This window comes from Nematostella vectensis, chromosome 9 (genome assembly GCF_932526225.1).
Source record: "Nematostella vectensis chromosome 9, jaNemVect1.1, whole genome shotgun sequence".
In the NCBI taxonomy this organism is placed as follows: Eukaryota; Metazoa; Cnidaria; class Anthozoa; order Actiniaria; family Edwardsiidae; genus Nematostella; species Nematostella vectensis.
This window is the reverse complement of record NC_064042.1, coordinates 6,318,058-6,337,991: the sequence shown is the minus strand read 5'-3', so window position 1 is coordinate 6,337,991 and position 19,934 is coordinate 6,318,058. Positions and strand designations below refer to the sequence as shown.

Here is a 19,934-nt window from a genome sequence, read left to right as displayed (position 1 = left end):
TATGTACAAGGCAAACGTTAGGTCAATCAAAACTGGAAATGCTCAAATGCGGGCAGGGTGCGCTAGCGAATGTGTATTTTACACACACGCACGCACACACACACGCACACTTTTGTTACCACTCTGCCTCCCCCTGTAAATACCTTTTTACCTAGCAAAATCAGACAAATTTCAGAGACGAAATGTTCGGAAATGCTTCCCAGAAGAACTTTAAAATGCTAAAAACTTAAAACTGTTAAAATGTTATGAAAAGTAGCGTCATATCATAAATCTGAGAGGTAACTGGGGTGGAATATTTCTTAATTCTCCGCAAGTCTTTTATTCAAGATTTTTATTAATTCTTTTAATTAACATCATTTTTCTAGGGGGAAGTGGGTGGGGGAGTCCTGTACCTTTCCCCTCCCCCCGTCAAAATTGATCAATTTTGATTTTCTATTGGTTGTTCGACATGAATTGTGATTGACTTCTGTCTGTCTCTATTTTTGACAACTCTCTCTATCTAGTCCTTGTTCTGTGACCATAGTTTCTCTCCTCTAGGATGGTCTGCTCAAGCTTAGTAAGGGTCTCTTTATACTTTTCAATCAGAGTTTCAAGCTCCGACTCCTTCACACGGTATTTAGGTATCTTGTGACGGCCTGTCTTCTGAATCAGGATTTTGAAGTGAAACACCTCATCACTATGCAGCAATGTGACAGCTGTACCTGGAAATTATACAAATACAGCATCTCATAACATGCATCTAGAAATCACCACGGTCCTAACACAACCATCACCCAACAATACCTTCACTACCACCACTTAACCACAACTACACTACCATCACCCAACAACACCTAAACTACCATCACCCAACAACACCAACAAATCCATCACCCAACAACACCAGCACCACCATCACCCAACAACATCTACACTACCATCACCCAACAACACCAGCAATACCATCACCCAACAACCCCAGCACTACCATCACCCAACAACACCAGCACTACCATCACCCAACAACACCAACAAATCCATCACCCAACAACACCAGCACTACCATCACCCAACAACATCTACACTACCATCACCCAACAACACCAGCACTACCATCACCCAACAACATCTACACTACCATCACCCAACAACACCAGCACTACCATCATCTAACAATACCTACACTACCATCACCCAACAACACCAACAAATCCATCACCCAACAACACAAACACAACCATCACCTAACAACACCATTCCAGCCACGCCTACATTACCTTTACCTAACCACAACATCACAACCATCATCCGACCACACCTACACCACAATCACCAGCTTTCCACTGTACCTTCAAACCTATAACCATAAAACCTCTACCAACAGAGCCACCATTACCACCATTATCTTCATCCTAATCATTACCATCATAACTCTCATCTTTAACAAAATTAGCACAGTAATTATCATGGTTATCATAATTACAATCATAACTATCATCATTATAAAGAATACCTTGGTTCCCAGCCCTTGCTGTTCTTCCTACCCTGTGGATGTACCCCTTGGCATGATTGGGGGCATCATAAGAGATGACATAGGACACATTGTCGATATCCATGCCTCGCGCCATGGCATCTGAACATATGATGATCTGAATGGCACCTTGTTTGAAATCTCTCAGGATGCCACGCCTCTGCTGGGGTGTCAGGCTTGAGGAGTACTCAGCAACAGCCACCTCTCCATACAGTTTGATCAACAAGTACAATCTGAGATTTGCAACAGAAAAAAATATGCATTTTGCTTCCTTGATTTAGCTCGATGTTGAGGTGGCAATGAGAATATAAAGTGTCAGGCACACTCATAAGAAAGGTAAATGTACAATAAAACACATGACAATGACAAAAGGAGAACAATGAAACCCAAAAAAACGAGTAGAGGAGACCATGAAGGGTTCTACCACATGGCATGTCTCCTAACACCTGTACAGCACTGCACTTTTATCCCCACCACAAACCCTGTACAGTAATATCCATTTGGTGCATAACCCCAACCCAAATGATCACCCAATGACCGTCATCTCCATAATATACATAGTTTTCTGATAATGTTTAAGTCTGTTGAAGAGAAAGCACATCAGACGAACATATTGGTCTATTTTACATAGAAATCTGTGTTTTTGTGGAATTATCTATGCAAGTGGTAACATAACAACTTGGTTATGGTTGCCTGGTAACTGATACCTAATGGCTTGGGTTGGTTGTCTAGTGGACAGTTAACTTTAGACTTAGAAGGGCTGTCTAGTGCATAGTAGACTAACAAGTTAGTTGCCAAGTGGACAGTTGACTAAAGACTTAGAATGGTTGCCTTGTGGATGGTTGCCTAACAATTTACAGTAGGATGGTTGTCTAGTGGATGGTTACCTAACAGCTCTGTTGCCTAATAATCTGTAAACTTTGTGTGCTGGTTATGAAACTACTGTATGTGGGTAATGCCCTGCCAACCTGTGGGGACTGTTAGCAATGGCTTGCGAAGCCTGTGATGGGAACACCAAGTTAAGCCTATGTGAGGTTTGACTTACTTAGCCTATGTGTGGACTGTCTTGCATAGTCTATTTGGGGACTGCCTCGCTAACAATTCCTTGCTAAGCCAGCGTAGGTAACGCCTTGTTTATCCTGTGAGGGGGATGCCTTGCTAATCTTGTGTGGGGAACACCTTGCTAAACGTGTGGGGGGGATGCCTTGCTAAGCCTGTGTGGGGAACACCTTGCTAAGAATGTGTGGGGATGCCTTGTTAATCCTGTGTGGGATACCTTGCTAATCTTGTGTGGGATGCCTTGCTAATCTTGTGTGGGGAACACCTTGCTAAACGTGTGGGGGGGATGCCTTGCTAATCCTGGGTGGGATACCTTGCTAATCCTGTGTGGGAATGCCTTGCTAATCTTGTGTGGGAACACCTTGCTAATCCTGTGTGGGGGATACCTTGCTAATCCTGTGTGGGAATGCCTTGCTAATCCTGTGTGGGGGATGCCTTGCTAATCCTGTGTGGGAATGCCTGGCTAATCCTGTGTGGGATACCTTGCTAATCCTGTGTGGGATGCCTTGCTAATCCTGTGTGGGATACCTTGCTAATCCTGTGTGGGATACCTTGCTAATCCTGTGTGGGATACCTTGCTAATCTTGTGTGGGATACCTTGCTAATCCTGTGTGGGATACCTTGCTAATCCTGTGTGGGATACCTTGCTAATCCTGTGTGGGATACCTTGCTAATCCTGTGTGGGATACCTTGCTAATCCTGTGTGGGATACCTTGCTAATCTTGTGTGGGATACCTTGCTAATCTTGTGTGGGGGATACCTTGCTAATCTTGTGTGGGATACCTTGCTAAACGTGTGGGGGGGATACCTTGCTAATCTTGTGTGGGATACCTTGCTAATCCTGTGTGGGGATGCCTTGCTAATCCTGTGTGGGAATGCCTGGCTAATCCTGTGTGGGGAACACCTTGATAAGCCTGTGTGGCAGATGCCTTGCTAATCCTGTGAGGGAAAGGGAATTCCTTGCTAAGCCTCTATCTTGTACTCACCGGTGAGTTGCCTCAAGTGAAGAGGTAAAGCAAAGAACACCTTTGAATCCACACTTGAGAAGTAGGAATAACACCATCAAAGGCTTCTCTCCATTTTTACAGACTGCCATGTGATCTGTCAGTCCAACCGGCAGACTATAGCGGCTTGTTCCTACGTATGGAAAAGGTTTACCCTTGTCAGTCTTAATTTGATTTTGAACAACTAACAACAACCCTTGAAAACGCTCAAGGCTCCATGCATTAACAATTCCACAATTTCTGGTAAAAACGGTACTGGAAAATCTCTTCCTGTGTGTGTGCTGGCAATGTTCAATAATTAGAGCCTTTTTCTTAACAGGATTTCAATGTGAGGTAAGGCTAATGCAATTGAACCTATAAAAAATTTGATGCAACTTTTTGTAAAGGTTCATCCCAGCTTTCATAATTTGTGCAAGAATAGTTAAGGTAAACATTTTTGATAATCAGTCTGAAATTCAAGGAACTGACCAAAATTGCACAGAATTGTGACAGCTTTAGTATTCCTTCGCATTGCGCATGCTCACTGTCACCACAGTCTCTTCAAAGAGCAAGGTACTCTGCACAGATTAATATAAATTTGATCTTTAAATATGCAGTTGAAACTGCTGTGTATATTCAACAGAGGTGCATGGAATAACTAAGTGAGTACAGAACATCAAAATACTTTCAGTTTCTACTGCCCCTATACTACATCACTCATCTTTTAAGCCCCCCCCCCCTCCTACTATGTATGTTGCAACAAGCTCTTTTATACCTGCAGCATCTTCATCATTCTCTGCTGACATCTCAGGAGTATTAGAAACAGCAAACAGCATCGGGTTGTACAGCTGTAAGGCAGCTAGTTTTTCAGGACTGTGGGTCATTGTAGCAGAAAATAAGAGCTTCTGTAGAGGAACCTGAATCTTGGAGTAGCTGGCTGCTGTGATGTGCCTGTGGTGCTTTCTCTTTGTCCCAAGTTGAAACATAAATGAACTACAAGAATTAGAACAGAATGCAGTATTTAACTTTCATAATTATTACAAATATAGAAAAATACACAATCAGGATTCAAGCTGCATTTTGTATTTTCGAGCAAGGCTGGATTACTTTTTTTTGTTATTTTACTAATCCACAAGCCCACATTTTTTTCATTATGTTTCCATTTTAAATTTTAATTATTAAACTCTTTGTTTCACCTTTGATCCTAGTATTTTTATTTTCCATTTGATGATCTGGTTCTGGAGAATGTGCTCCCCTCTTTAGAATTGCTTCCTAGGATCTGATTTTTTCAACCAAATAGTCAGGATAGTTTGGAAGAAATTGGGAGGATTGACACGAACCTGCTATCATTTAAAGGGAGTGTATTCACAGACTCTTGGGCAGCATGTATCACTTTAGACAGCCAGTTGTTGTAGGACTGGTCAAGCAGGCGATCAGCCTCATCAATAACTAGGAATCTCAGATGTTGAAGAGTAAATCCAGGAGTAGAGGAGATATGTTCCACCAGACGACCAGGGGTGGTTACTAAGATATTCACATGGCTTGTGCTTCCACAACTAAAATGATCAGAGATTTATATAAAAACTTATTAAGGTTACTGTACAGTTTCATTACTGATCCTAGGCAAGAAAATATTTACCACTTGTTTTTCTCAGTTCCAAAGTGGTCATTCTTAATTAGTATCATCAAGTATCATTTTTTAATGTAAAGTGCTTAGAACATGATGGTTGTATAAATGCTATAAATAAATACTACATATATTTTTATATAATCAACAAAGACCATTATTAGAAGAAACATGCGATTGAGCACAAATTGAAGTCCATCTAGAAACCCTACATGTGTATGTTCTTACCTTCGTCCAACTAAACTATCTTGCTCCTTCTGAAGTGTTTTATTTGAGGGTGCTAGCCCCACTCTGACGCTTGTGCCTTGTATGAAAGTATCAAAAACTCTTTTAACTTGATTTGCAAGGTCTTTTGTAGGTAAAAGCACTAAGGCCTGTAGATGGCAAACAGTGCATTGTGAAATTGCCTGCACTAGAGGTAGCACATACGCCAAGGTTTTACCACTTCCTGTAGGAGCAGACACACAGATATCAGAAGGACGGTATCCTCCTAGCCCAGCAAGAGTCCCTGAAGCAAGGTTTGACAGGATTGCAGGTATGACTGAACTTTGAACTGGGAAGAAACTGTTGATATCTTGTTCTTTAAGTTTCTTTTGAAGGGATGTGGAGAGACATTGTAAGCTAGACACCGGAATTTTTCCTTTATCAAAATCTGGGCTTATCACCTCAGGGTTGGATAGCCAGCCTGGTAGAGTTCGTTGGACATTGTGTATTTTCTTTTTTCTCTTGTTTCTACCAATCACGGTGAAACCCGACGCTTGTCTCACTCCATTTATGTCTGTGTTCTCTATTTTGAGGTCTTTCTCAAGCCCCTTATTGTCCCCATCTTTACTCTCACCTTCTTCATTACCTCTCTGGCTTACTTTTTTTATAGACTCGATTTCACCAAGATCTAAAAGCTCTTCCTCAAGCTGTTCAACCTCGACTTTCGTCGACTTCGATTTCTTCTTCTTCCTTTTTACCTCAAGTTCCTCGTCATGATCTTTATCTTTATGCCTCTTCCTTTTAGAATCCTCATTTTCAATAGTGTCTTTGGCTTTTTTTTCGTCACCAAGATTCGGAACTTGTTGAATATTTTGCTGTGAGTTGTTGTTGATTTTGGGCGACAATTTTCTTAAAGATCGCCTTCGTTGGGCGATGTGTTCCTTGATTGAGAAGCTTCCCGACTTAGCCGGCGACTCTTCGTCACCTAAGTATCTTTCTATACGAAACAGGTCCATTTTTAGTTCAAAACCTGAATATTGCTTTTGAAAATCTAATCATCGGTGCATTTTTACGAGAGGCCTCGTGGTGCAAGTTCGTCCGCCATTTTGATTTTTAGACCGCGCGAGGGCCTGGGTAAACATTATCACGTGACACTTGGCTCCCTGTGGTTGTGAAGTTTTCCGCGAACTTCCGCACACCAGTTGGCACCTAGCACGGTCATCCAGCTGTCGTTGGGCCCTTGCTTCTGCATTCCCTGGCGCTACCCGTTTCATGTACTAAACATGTCAAATGTTATTATCTTGATCTTAGTGTATCTTCTCCAAAACGCGCACGGAAAATGCCTCAACTCTAATTCCGACATTTACCAAGCTATGATATCTACAACCGTCGAACCTTCTCTTGAAAACATCACATGGAAAGACAACTACTACAACATTTCGACAGCCTTGTTCCCACTGCCATCCCATTGGTCCAAACGGTCCCATGCTCTCTACATAAGGGTTTGGGTTCATTTTTTGAATGCGTCCAATACAGGCATTGACTTTTCGAAAACTTTGAAATTCACGTGGAGTGAATCGTGTATTTACGTCGTGATTGAACCGGTTGCTACGACCATTCTGTCACATGGGACAATCGTACTTCAACTAGCGACCGCTTCGCTTCATATAACGCTACCTCCATTTTGCAGCAAAGTTAACGAAGACGCTGTCAAAGAAAGAATGCTGAGTTTTATAACCAAGGTATGAAAATATCAAAATAAATTAAAATTTGTCGAAAAGAAAAAAAATTCCTTGGGGGGGGGGACGTTTTCTTCATATGAGAACAAAGAGGGACTTTTTATGCCTTTGCAGTATCTTCACGGGACTTTTATTGTCGTATTTAGCTACGTACCAGAGTTATCTAGCTTGTGCTTTATAGTTTTGTCTACAAATAGCACGTAATTGAGAACCGAAAGTGGACCTTCGGCCGTTGTGGGGGGATGCGTTCGCAATCTCGCACCCCCCCCCCCCCCTCCCCTGGCTTTGGGCCTGCATTTTGCGTGTTCTCTGAACATATTTTGGGGGGTCACTATTTCAACTCAACTTCCCGTTTGGTAGACTCGACTTCTTTATCGCGCACCTCTGCTTTCCTTATATTAGTTTATGTGTGTGCCGATGTTGTTTGTGTGTGTGTGTGTGGGGGGGGGGGGGGGGGGGGGGATATGCGACGGAGATTTCTTTTTCATTACGGACTTTGCGCAAAAGTACAGACTTGCTCGCAGGCTAAAACATCCCTCGCATTAAAACAATGTCTATTAGCATTATATCTTTTGTTTAGCGAAAGTATTATTTTACCCCTCAAACATGGGGAGTAGATCGTTGTCTGTATCGGCATCATAGACGTGTTCATTAAACACGAGGTTCCGCTATAAAAGGGAAAGCTCCTCCCACCCCCGGGCTCAAAAACAATCAGTTATCAATCAGCCGTCAATGAGTCAACATGTCAGGACAATTGCAAAGTAGCCAATAAAAGGTTTGTTCTCACGGCAATCTACGATTGTGTTTGTGCAGAGCGGTTTTTTTTTGTCTTCTTAATACAATGCAGGGAAGTAGCCAATAGAGGGTTACTGTTCTAACGGCAATCAACAGATTCCATTGAGTTAACTGACAGCTCAGTGTTTGGACAGAGTGATATTTGTTTTCTCTTGCTACAAAGTAGCGAAGCAGCCCATTTATTAAGTCACTATTCTCACGGTAGTTGCCGATTTTCCAGCTACCGATTTTTCAAACTACTTCAGCACCTGGAGCAAGTCGGTAATTTTGCGCAAAGTCCGTAATGAAAAAGAAACTCTGTTTGTTCCCCGGTGCCCCACAACAACGGCACACTTGCACTAGGGACTCTCACGAAAAATGTAAGCAAGCTTTTTTTTCTTTGACGACAATTTTTTATTTTATGTATATGTTTGTGTATTAAAAAGGTCGAGGTCCGGTCCGCGTAAGTCCGTGAAGGTCCTGTCTTCATTTTACAGAGACCCGTTTTGGCAAGCAGTCCAACCTTTGCATAAATGTTGTCACTCTTCAAACGGATAAAAAAAAAAGTTTTTCGCAGTTGTTAGAAGTAAACAACTTCAAAATGTTTCTGCCACATATCATTGTACAATGCTTGATCGAATCTTATTTACGACAACGTAAATACGATTCACGTTAAACTGTACATAAATAGAAATATGGGCCCATTTTCTTCTGTTTGTATATGCGCAAGCACGTAGTCTCTGAAGCGCGGCTGATATGTGTTGATGGCTGATATGTGTGCCAAGAATCGCTATAAGTAGCGCAACCAAAAAAAAAATTATCGGCTCGACTGGGAGCGGAGTCCACAAGTCCTTTATCGATCTGACATAGAGTGTGGTTAGGCATCTCTACTAACCTATCCATTGACTCATTGAGTAAATTTTAATGGCCGGCATTCTTAGTGCTTGCCGATGTTTCTTCCACCTTCTATACTTCAAATATGCCACAGCCAGTAAGTCTTTGATCGTTGAGCTATCGCCCCAGCACACTGGAGAACCATCACATATTAAACTGACATGTGGAAAACACAAAAGATGGCATAGGTAAACACAAATGCTATTCAGCACCAAGAAGCTTTAGTATTTCGACAAGACTAGTATAGGAGATCGGAAAATCGCAAGTATGGTAGGCTATTTAGTAGCTGAGTACATCAAATCTGCTGCCAAGAACATTTTGAGATACACCCTACGTATTTTTATTAGCACCTTCTAATAATCCGTGATGTAGAGTTCCCTCCCTAAGCTACTCGAGTACGAGCTGTGCGCATTTTTCCCGCGCCCTTTTTTGAAAACAGTCCGCGTATGCTGTCTGGAGACAAAATAAAAAATGCGCTCTCTGTTGAAAAATGCCGTTGCTGCCGCTATTCTCATACCGAGTGTACAATTCGTCATAGACTGGAAAATGGTCTCAAACATATTTTAGTCAATATGTATTCTTAAGTGACAACAATTAATAGATTTCACGAAAAAAGTATGCTGTAAGTATGTTGTCGTAGCGCTTTATTTAAGATCTTGGATTGGCGGCCATCTTGGATTTTCCAACGATCAATATAGAGAGTGGCAATATTCTTACAACGGTTTTAGTCAATATACGTCATAAAGGAACAAAATGAAGAGATCTCATGAGAAAAAGCTTCGTCACTTTCTTTTTAATAGCAATGATAATAGCAATGGCAATAACAATAATATGTATGTATATTTACCATTCCACTCGCAGTCAAGAACTGGATTACAGGAACATGTAGCACACCACACATTTAGATACTTAACAAACACAAATTGCTAGTCGTTGTAGGAGGCTGGGAGGAGCTGGACATAGATATGACAAAGCTTTAGTCTCGGGGAGACGCCATCACCCTTCCAGGCAACGCAGTTATGAGTGAGGCCACACCTCATGGCATTCTAGGGCCTAGATCCACTGCAGGTGGCGTACTGCTGGGGCTAGGAGGCGGGAGATGGGGCTTACCCATCCCAATACAACAGCACTGGGGCTGGTGGGGGGAGCCCTTGCCATCTCCAACACGACACTGCTAGGGCATTGAGAGGAAGGTGGATAAGGCGCCCCAACACAACACTGCTAGGGCAGTGAGAGAGAGGTGGATTAGCCGCCCCAACACGACATCAAAATGCTCCGGGCGAGGCTTGGCCGCAGCTGTTCTCCTCCAAATGCAAAGTCATATACAGCAATATGACCATAACCAGTGTAGTTGGTATTCCCCAGCAAGATTATTACAAGTAAAAACGTATAACCATAGTAGGGTAACTCGAGCCAATTCAGCAAATTTTGTTGATAGTTAGGTTTCTGACGCTCAGCCAGCTCAACTGCTACCAGAATCTGTAAAGTGCATGCTTGACACACTGCCTCTGCTAAACATCGTGGCATTCTACAAAACGACAAGCCAGCACACTTCATATATACTGACAGTATATATTACTCACCACTACCACCGACGTGAAGTGAAGGTTCGTCAATGCTAACTGCAATTGCATCTTTTCCTCCACTAGCAAACGTGCCCTGATGTTGAGATGCTATAGCTCTGTCACACTAAGTGGCCTTGAGTCGTTTGCTTTTTACTGAAGCGGTCGCCTCCAGCCATTAAAAACAGCTCCCCCAAAAAACGCGTCCGGCTGTGCGAAAATGATCGGAACTTGTAGGCCTATCGAAGATTCCTGCTTGAGTACTTTTTGCCATTGAAAACACGGCGAAAAACCCGCGAATCCAGTGTTGAGTCGAGTGAGATTTGCAGACCTCTCCCGGTTATTCAGTCCTTGGCACGTTTGCATCCTCTCTTAGAGGTCTGCAAATCTCGCTCGACTCAACACTGGATTCGCGGGTTTTTCGTCCCTCCCACCACACCCTTAGGGTAGCATGCAACTAGCTAGGTAAATATATTCCACCGAAAGGTGTGACGGGTATCCCCCTGGGGGGCGGGGAGCTGTAGCCCGGAGGCATGGCTACTCGGGTGCGCTTGGTTAGGCGGTTACAAAGCTATTCGATACCTAACCCCAAACTTATCAGACGATGAGTTTAACTATTATAAGCGTTACCTCTGTCGGGCAAACGTTTTTGATTAGTCGAGCGGTGTGACGTCATCAACCTGCAGAAGCTTTTGGATGAGAATTCTTGCAGGCGCCCATTATCGAAAACACAGAAAAACATTCCAAAAACCCTGAGAAGTATTCTGAAAACCCGCTTACTGTGCGAGACATCTATGCTTTCGACATGCCTGGAAATGAAGCTCCTCTGAAGGCGGTCCTTAGAGTAAAAAAACAAACAACGTTTGTCTGATGATGGGGAAGATCTATGGAATCAAAATCGAATCGTGTCGCCGAGAAAGAATAATTTCAGCATGGAATAGGACATGCTTTTAAAGCTTATTAGAGTACTTGAATTTTGGCCATCTGAGATGTGTCTGATAATACAAATGATGATATTGTGTTTTCGCTTTGACAAGGGAAAAGATTTCTTCTCTATGGAACTAAAATTCCTTCAACTGCATGAGAATTATAAAAAAGGCGTCATGTTATTTAGGGATATGCTCAAGAATTTGTTACTGACCCTTTTGAAATGTGTCTATCATAATTTGTTGAGTTAAGAAAGAAGAGAAAACACATGAAACATGTTCAACATCTAGACTGTGAAGCTGAACTGTATGTTGATACATTTGAAAGGTAAACTGTATGTTGAATTTGATTTGAAGAGATATTTATTTTTTGAAAAAATTATGAACTAAGTTGTTGAAGATTTTTTTAAATACTTACAGTGATTACAAAGATTCCAAATAATTATTGTGTTCTTTGTGTTTTTGTTTGTAAAGATTGATATAACTTAATGGTTCCTGCAAAAAGTGAATCTAAAAATATTTTTTGGAAAAGATGCTCCACTGTAAGGTACATTAATTATCGTTTTAAGGTGACGGGTCCTACTAAAAATTAAGAACATTGTTAAGAACATATTTAGCCTTAAAATGTCTTGGCCCAGCCCAAGAGAGCATAAGATAAGGGAGTGACACTTTGGTATTACCCGCGCGCCATGTCGATTCCGAATCTGGCTATTTTTGGTAACCACCACCCCACCACTGCGCGTGAGGATTTGCTCCTTTTATTTTGTCCTTCTCCCCCGCGGGTTGCGTGTTGTTGTTTTGCAATAACTCGGAAGAAGAAAACAAGTCTAACTTAAGTAAGCAAGATTGGCAAATATACTCACAGAAATCTTAATCCCTGAATAGTTTGACTGTTTTGTTAGTCTGAGCGGCGAATTCAAGTGAAGAAGAAAGAAAAAAACTGACCAGCGATAAAATGGCTGTGATACCGCTGTGATACCGCCAGCTTGTATAAAAAACAAAATAATAATATAACATATAATAACAACATCAAAGAAGTACAGTAATATCTCCCTCTTTATTTTCTCACTATTACAAAAGCTGAGATACTTCAGCTTGTTGGCTTTGATCATCACAAAAATGCATTCCCTCGCTACAAGGATAGTTTTATGAAATGTGTTTTTCTTGGATTCCTTCTCAATTCACCGGAATATTCACAAAAATCAATATGTCTAACTTACAGATTTCGTTTGACCATTAGGAAGATAATGAATGTTGAGAAACCACGAAGAAGCAGCAAGTTAGAGCGAAAACGGTGTTTGAAGCACGAAGTTTTCCGCTCTTGATTTTGAATTATAAGTCTCGTTTTCTGAAATCTTGCAATCCTTGAAGTACTGCATCCCCTTAGTAAACCGCAACTGCCCGTATCCTTGATGCTAGAATGAAATTTTCGATGGTATTAGTGCAAATAGGGTGTGTTTTTTTTTCGGTTTCATGTCACAAAACAGCGGCAAACAACAAAATGTAAATGCCAAAGCGCAGGGGTAGGGTGAGTAAACATGCTCACGCGCAGTGGTGGGGTGGTGGTTACTAAAAATAGCCGGATTCGGAATCGACATGGCGCGCGGGTAATACCAAAGTGTCCCTCTCTTATCTTATGCTCTCTTGCCCAGCCTTAACTGAAAATTGTACAATCTTATAAAAAAAGAGTGTGGGCCCGATTCTTGTTGGAACTAGTCTGATGTCATTGGTTTAGAATTTATGGAGCGATCGATAAATTAGCTGGCTTGTCCCATGTGCTGGTCACGTGAGTGGTACAGATAGCGAGCACAAAAAGGGTGACATGACGTCATTGACCACAAATTTTGAATCGCCAAGTTTACCAATTTCTATGCATGCAGCTCCGTGTCCGCTTAAAATGACAAAAACTAAATGTGGTGTCAGCCATTGTCCCGTGTGAAGACGCTCCATGTGCAGGGCAAGTAAGACTTGATTAGTGTTCTTTCAGAAAATATTTAAACGTGGCTAGGCCAGATAACAATTGAGAAAAGTTAGCTGAGACTTTACAAAGGACAGGTACAGAGTACGCCAGACCCTGCAGTCTGTAATAAGGGGACATGTCTTCTTGACCAGACTGGGCATTCTGTTGGCCTTGCGAAATGAACTTCTAAGATTTGGGAGCTCTTAGGATTTCCTAGAATACCCTAGATACTCCTATATATTGGGAAATGGAATTTGGGAGTATCTAGGAAAATATGGGAGCCAAATGCACGCCTCTGATCATTCACATCCTCAGCTATTCTCCTAGATTCTCCCAAAAGTTTGGAAACCCAGCGCTTGCTAAACTGCCAGATCTGGGAAAATGTGGGAGCCAAATGCACGCCTCTAATCATTTGGGAGTTCCTAGGATATCCTAGAAACTCCCGAATTCTCGGCTATTCTCCTAGATTCTCCCAAAAGCTGGAAACCTTGCGCTCGCTAAACTGGCAGGATCTGGGAAAATGTGGGAGCCAAGCTTCAGATGATGTGTCACCTCTGATAATCTGGCAGTTCCTAGGATATTCTAGGAACTACTAAGGACACCACAGATGGAATGCGGGTGTCCCATGTCAGGTTGCTTGACGTAAAATTACTCGATATGGTGACCCCGAGATCTCTTTCTCTATTGATAAGCTGTAGATTTGTGGCACCAAGGTGATAGGCCACCACTGCAGGTGATTTCTTCCGGGAGACTGTCATGACTTAACACTTGCTAGCGTCAAAATTGATGTTTGATTCATCGTCCACAAAGAGATAGATTGGAACAGCTTTGTATCATAGGTTTCATCCACTCCATACCATGTTAGTTTCTTCAAGAGGATGCCGTGATCCACAGAGTCAAAAGCCTTTTTAAAATAAAGTCTAGATAAATATATGGAGATAATGCGAAGAATTCAGAGCCAATAACAGCCTAGAGTAGCATTTTGCTCATACAAATTTGGATCTTAGATTAGATTAGATCCTTTACTACTGAATCACAGCCTGGGCTACCTGTTGTTAGACGTGGAAAAGAACATTCCAAGACTGGACATTCCAAACTTTCAAAAAAATAAGGCATCCGCTGGCCCTCTGCCGCTTTTGCTATAAGTAAGGGAGTATCCGCGCCCCCGCATTTTTTCTCCCCCTTCCCCCTGCGGATCGCGTTATCCAAGATGGCGGCCATGGTTTGCGAATTTCGTGCTTTCGGTGTTTTCGTGCCGGAAAAAAATATCAAAGCCTACAAGTAGGCTATAGAATTTGCTGACGTTGCGCTTGCTAGTAAAATGCAGGCACCCACTTTCCCGTGATATTTATATTATGCCATGACCAGGTGGTGACATGGGCGCGCCACATTCTAGCCTGCGTAGCGGCGTTATTTGTTTCATGGGTTTATTTTTGTGCGTTGCGTTGCGCTTTTTTTTCGTAGCGTTACGTTTCTTTTTGCGCCCACAAATCAGAGAGACCCCAAATCCTAGTACCAGACTTCGCGCGGCCTAAATTCCACAGCTCTAGTTTCGCGCTGATTAAAACACAACCAAACCGCCGCTACGCAGGCTGGCCACATTCCTTACCTGATCAGTCACAATTTAGCGGATGAACCACCAGAAACCACCTTGTATCACGTAATTTAGATTTATACTAGAAGTTTCTATTAGGAAGTGAATGCTCGGAGGACGGGACGAACATGTTTAAGCGACTGGGAAGCCTGTGGTGTGGACACGAAATTGCATCCACTATATAAAACTCGCACATGCGCTAAAACACCGCTTATCAATATGAAATCAATATACAAATCAGCCGACTGGGAACACGTGTGGACACGAAAAACTGCTTATATAAAACTCGCGCATGCGCTAAAAAACACAGATCAGCATGAAACCAAAATACAAAAGCTAACTGGGAAGCCTATGGTGTGGACACGAAAACATATGCGATACCTAATGCGATACCAAGATTAGACTTGACAATTAAATACTATGTATCAATATGCACAATTAAATAAGCAGGAATAATGAATTATGGCTTGTAAATAATTCATCTTGGGGAATATTCCAGATCTTACACTGGAGAACACACGAGTTTCCACCCGTGGAATATTAGGGGAAGACATGCGAATACAAACAAATAAGGGGTTACCAAGGGGGGGGGGGGGGAGGGGTTATGAAGACTTCCAAATATGCGTGTAAGACATGGAGAATATTCCAGATCTTACACTGTAGAATATTCGAGTAGACGCGGAGTCAACCTCATGTCTTACCACCGGGAAAGACTTACAGAAAACACGAGTTTTCACCTGTGGATTATTAGACAGGTGGAAGACACGATGCATTCACCATTCACCTTGTTTTCCATGTGGCGAAGATTATTAAATGCATACTAGGAATATTTGCATTCATGAGTTTGCTCAAAGACGCTTCTATTCTAAGGAGACTTGTCAACATATTTAACAATTTCCCCCCCTCCTCTTGATTCACAGCTGCAAGACCTGGCTATTTCCCCCAATGTGTCAGACCCACGTCTGAACACCGCTTCCTGTATTCTTCATGGTCATGACAATGACAGGCTTGAGCTCTCCACTTGGCAGAAAGGGCTCTATGGGTATCTGGCTAATTCACCGGCAGTAGCTTCCTTCTTGGCCACGCCCTTTTTATTAACAATTAGAAATAAGGAGACTGAAGGCAAGACAGAAATTAGAAATAAGGAGACTGAAGGCAAGACAGTATTAAATGCATTAATGCTTCTCTCTGCAGTTATACCAGGTCTTTTGAATTTTGGTGCATTTGTCAAGTGCATATGTAATTTATGGGATAAAAATAGTTTAATACCCTATTGGTCTTTTCTGATCGCTTATGGATTATTACTTTTTTTTAGTATATGCAAAATATGTAAAACAAGATGTAAAGAAGGGTATTGCACAGCCTTGGAAAATTACGGCATTTTTTCGGTTGTCCATAGTGCGATTTGGATGGTGATAGGGATAATTTCAGACTATAACTGGGCTGTTCTGGTGGTATTATTTGTCCTCCTTTTCTATATTTTATTTTATTTTATTTTCTACATGTTGGTTAAAAAATGTAATGTTGCGGACAACCTCGAACAAATATCATTCCTAATATGCATTTTTGTTTTCCTTCCAATAATATTTATTACTTGCTTGGAAAATTTGAATAACATAATAACATTTGCAATAACTATATTGTCTGGTGCAGCAATATGGATTCTGAAGAAAACTCATCTTGGTGAGTTATTGAAGATAAAAACTGCACAAGATGCAACAGATACCCAAATAAAGAAAGAAAATTCCAGCCAAAACTAAAATCTAAAAATCTTATTGGTCAACTTGAGCATGATTGACAAAACAGCTTTTCGATTTTCTCTCTTTTCTGTAAAAAAGATGTGGCAGAAAAAATGGAAGGTTTTCATTTTCTTCCTTTCATATACATACGCTGGTATTTTTGTTCGGCTTGGGGTTCCCCAATAATATTACTATAATGGACATGGTTTGTGCCACGGGGGTACTACGATATCAAATGGACGGGGATCATTGTTGGGATTTTTTGGAAACAACCCTAAAAGATACTAAAGTGGGCGTGGTTAGGCATGAATTTAACTCAAACAAACGTAAATAATTTGTAATAAAAACGTTTATTTAAAACTGATTGACATGTTTTAACGCTCTTTCATGAGCTACAAGTAAGATGAGCGATGGCTATAATAGCACCCTAAAAGGTAAAGAGGTAAAAAAATCTGGGCATTCTCATTTTCACCCCAAATTGACATCTTAAAAGATACGACGATGATCCCTGTCCGATGGATATAGGGAGTACCCCTTGGAGGTTTGTGGTAAATGGTGGTGTGTACGTTTTCATATATATATATCCAATATATACATATAAAAACTGATGTATATAGCTGTCAACTCACCCACATTAGGCGGGTGTCACAAGATTTTGGACCTCATCTAGCCAGCAAAGCAGGCGCTTACCAGCCAGGTGTTTTTTTTTACAGCGAAAAACCGACCTCGAGCGATTTACCGCCATCTTGGATTTTGAGCAAAAATGAAGAATGGGGGGGGGGGGGGAGGGGTTAAGATGGCGGCTATGTTGCATGCTACAATGTTCAAACATTCTCTGTATTCACTTGCATTAGCTCTCTTGGGATTATTATCATTATTATTACTAATACAAGCAGTAGATAAAAATGGCTTAAAACCTACTAAACTGAGGTCCAATGTCTAATTTTAAGGCAGGGTAAAATTCAATTAATCGTGAATTACAGCTTAAAACTTTTTGTAATAACATGTAAATACACATATTTTTCCATGCCTAATTAAGATTATTCGGGTGGCAAACTTGTTGCGCACTCTGGCTTTTACCTAGCAGCAAAATAACTACAACCAAAAGCAACATAGTCAGTGCTAATCAGCCACAGAGGGGTATATTCATTGGGATTTTATTGCAGTCATTTCCGTTCTTATTTTGGCTTGACTCGCCAATTCATTTTTCTTAGACTTCACAGGTTGTAATCAAACAGCTTTTATAATTTTGTAATAATATAAATAAACACATTGTTTCATGCCTGGTTTTGTTTAATGTTTGTCCTCCCTTTTAAAAACCAGGGGCGGATCTAGCTTTTCGCTAAAGGGGGGGGGGGTTTGGCTCAGTGACAAAGGGGGTAGGGGGTAATTTGTTTGTTACATAGGCTTTCTGGCAGCCTTAAGTTGATGGGGGGATGGGGGGTGAACCCCCTAAACCCTCCCCCTACATCCACTACTGAAAACCTAAGTTATAATGTCAAGGCCATGAGATTGGGTACCCTGTGTCCATCAGTACCCATAGTAAGACCAATGACAAGATTAGGTAGAAGTGTTCTTGCTGGTGGGTTCAACTCAAATAAACTCAGTCTCCAGCCGTCGTAAGCATCAGAATTTCTTTCAATTACTTTCTTACCACAGTTATTTTGTGGTGTCTGTTGATTTGCCATGTTCTGTTGTTGATCATTACAATCAAGTGTTCGATCAGTGGCTGCATCATGATTTAAAACCTTATCTTTTTCTTTGCTGCCACCGCAAACCGCATCAGCTTGTAACTGCCATTTAAGCTTGGTTTGGCCCAACTTATCATGACTATCCAACTTCTTGGTCAATGTGATTCCAGACACAAGAGACAATCTATGTCTGTCGGTGATCACAACAAATATAAGTGGTAAGGGAGAGCTCATAAAATGTTCATATGCCAAACTGGTAAAGCTGAAAAAAAAAATAATGGAGAGAAATAGTAATACAATCAATATTATTTGGGGATGAGAGCAGCTTGAAGATATCCTTGCTACCTGCAATTGCCTACAGTATACACCTATTTCAAATAAGGTTGCACTCAGAGAATCCATGTGTCATAACTGGTAGTGCTCAGTTGGCATCAAATAAAAGAGAGAATAAGCATAAATATAAAAACAAAAACAATCCACACTTCAAAGGCTGTAGCATTCTGGTTCATCTTCCTGTGAATATTCCCATGGCTTTAAGATATGGCTCAGCCATTTGCTGTATGCTACCCATGTGGCACTGCGTGTTACGATGCATTGATTTCCTGGTGCAACCTTAGTAAGGGTTAGATATTAGATGCGAAAAAATAAATATAGTTCTATGGGCATAATTACTATGAGATTTAGGGGGTTGAAATGGAGAGGTTGAAATGGAGAGGTTGAAATGGAGAGGTTGAAATGGAGAGATTGAAATGGAGAGGTTGAAATGGAGAGGTTGAAATGGAGAGGTTGAAATGGAGAGGTTGAAATGGAGAGGTTGAAATGGAGAGGTTGAAATGGAGAGCGCTGATTGGTCCAGTGGCAGTGATCATTTTCTTATTTGAAATAGGTCAATGTATGTAAGCATGTGAACTCCAATAACTGCCCTGAGGAACCGACACCGTAAGAACAACAATTTTTGAATTGCCTACAGTATATATGTCGACATTTGAACACCAAGAGCTTTCCTACAATGAGCCAAAACATTTTCTTATTCCAGCTTCTGGAAGTGCTCAGCTCACCCGATATTGTTGACTAGAACACCTAGAGTCGCCTCTCCCTCTTGACTAAGTACACCCTCCATTTCTCTCACGTGAGAGGGGCCAACTCTAGCCATTTTCCGCTTGTGGTACTTGCATTGGCCCACAACGGGAAACAATTGTTCTTTAAGTTTGAAACAGCCGCGAAAATCCACGCCACGATCCCCTCTCTTGCCACTATGAGTGACCTCGAATAGAAAGCGGCGCAACCAAAAGACAGTTACTAGCTCGTAAAGTTTCCCTGTCTCGTAACTGCTTGAATATCTGTGACATATTTGACAGTAATATTTAGTGAGTTTTCTCAGCGCCCTGTTGTATATGAAGGCACGCATGGTAAAGCGACAACAGGATCTTTACAACACTTCAACTTCAAAGTTTTCCGCCATTTTGAATGCACCACAGGCAGCCCGCGTCGGTAAAGTAATAATAAAAAAGATGTTATGCTACATTATTTTACCAACAATTACCAACTCATTCCAACTTAAATGACACCAAAAGCAATAAAACAGAGAAAAACATGGATTAATATATCGCCTTCTCTCAAGATTACTTAGTGACTCATCTGCTCGGCCTGTTACATCCTGCTCATTAGAACT

General features: G+C 41.4%; 3 protein-coding genes across 3 annotated transcripts; 1 reads left to right on the top strand and 2 right to left on the bottom strand.

The window, feature by feature from the left end:
* Window positions 1–495: 495 nt before the first annotated feature.
* Window positions 496–6,542, bottom strand: LOC125572212 (ATP-dependent RNA helicase DDX51-like). Its single transcript, XM_048732392.1, has 6 exons — window positions 5,408–6,542; window positions 4,893–5,108; window positions 4,328–4,545; window positions 3,556–3,706; window positions 1,403–1,743; window positions 496–701 (listed from the first exon to the last, which is right to left on the bottom strand). The coding sequence occupies exons 1-6, from the start codon at window positions 6,397–6,399 to the stop codon at window positions 496–498; spliced, it is 2,124 nt and encodes a 707-aa protein (XP_048588349.1). The 5' UTR covers window positions 6,400–6,542.
* Window positions 6,543–6,639: 97 nt separating this feature from the next.
* LOC116601846 lies at window positions 6,640–16,500 on the top strand. The gene is made up of 3 exons (XM_048732391.1): window positions 6,640–7,125; window positions 15,753–15,995; window positions 16,486–16,500. The coding sequence occupies exons 1-3, from the start codon at window positions 6,667–6,669 to the stop codon at window positions 16,498–16,500; spliced, it is 717 nt and encodes a 238-aa protein (XP_048588348.1). The 5' UTR covers window positions 6,640–6,666.
* Window positions 16,501–17,224: 724 nt separating this feature from the next.
* On the bottom strand, window positions 17,225–19,931 carry LOC5518121. The gene is made up of 3 exons (XM_001638035.3): window positions 19,873–19,931; window positions 19,321–19,602; window positions 17,225–18,524 (listed from the first exon to the last, which is right to left on the bottom strand). The coding sequence occupies exons 2-3, from the start codon at window positions 19,413–19,415 to the stop codon at window positions 18,062–18,064; spliced, it is 558 nt and encodes a 185-aa protein (XP_001638085.2). The 5' UTR covers window positions 19,416–19,602; window positions 19,873–19,931; the 3' UTR covers window positions 17,225–18,061.
* Between the last annotated feature and the right edge of the window lie 3 nt (window positions 19,932–19,934).

Bases quoted from the DNA above. Each gene is read 5' to 3' on its own strand.
- LOC125572212 (XM_048732392.1), bottom strand. From the start codon at position 6,399: ATGGACCTGTTTCGTATAGAAAGATACTTAGGTGACGAAGAGTCGCCG. The intron at 5,109-5,407 runs GTAAGAACATAC...TGATCATTTTAG, and splicing joins GATAGTTTAGTTGGACGAAG to TTGTGGAAGCACAAGCCATG. The intron at 4,546-4,892 runs GTTCGTGTCAAT...TAATTCTTGTAG, and splicing joins CTCCCTTTAAATGATAGCAG to TTCATTTATGTTTCAACTTG.
- LOC116601846 (XM_048732391.1), top strand. From the start codon at position 6,667: ATGTCAAATGTTATTATCTTGATCTTAGTGTATCTTCTCCAAAACGCG. The intron at 7,126-15,752 runs GTATGAAAATAT...CTTGATTCACAG, and splicing joins TGCTGAGTTTTATAACCAAG to CTGCAAGACCTGGCTATTTC.
- LOC5518121 (XM_001638035.3), bottom strand. From the start codon at position 19,415: ATGGCTAGAGTTGGCCCCTCTCACGTGAGAGAAATGGAGGGTGTACTT. The intron at 18,525-19,320 runs GTGAGCTGAGCA...TTTTTTTTTCAG, and splicing joins GTTCTAGTCAACAATATCGG to CTTTACCAGTTTGGCATATG.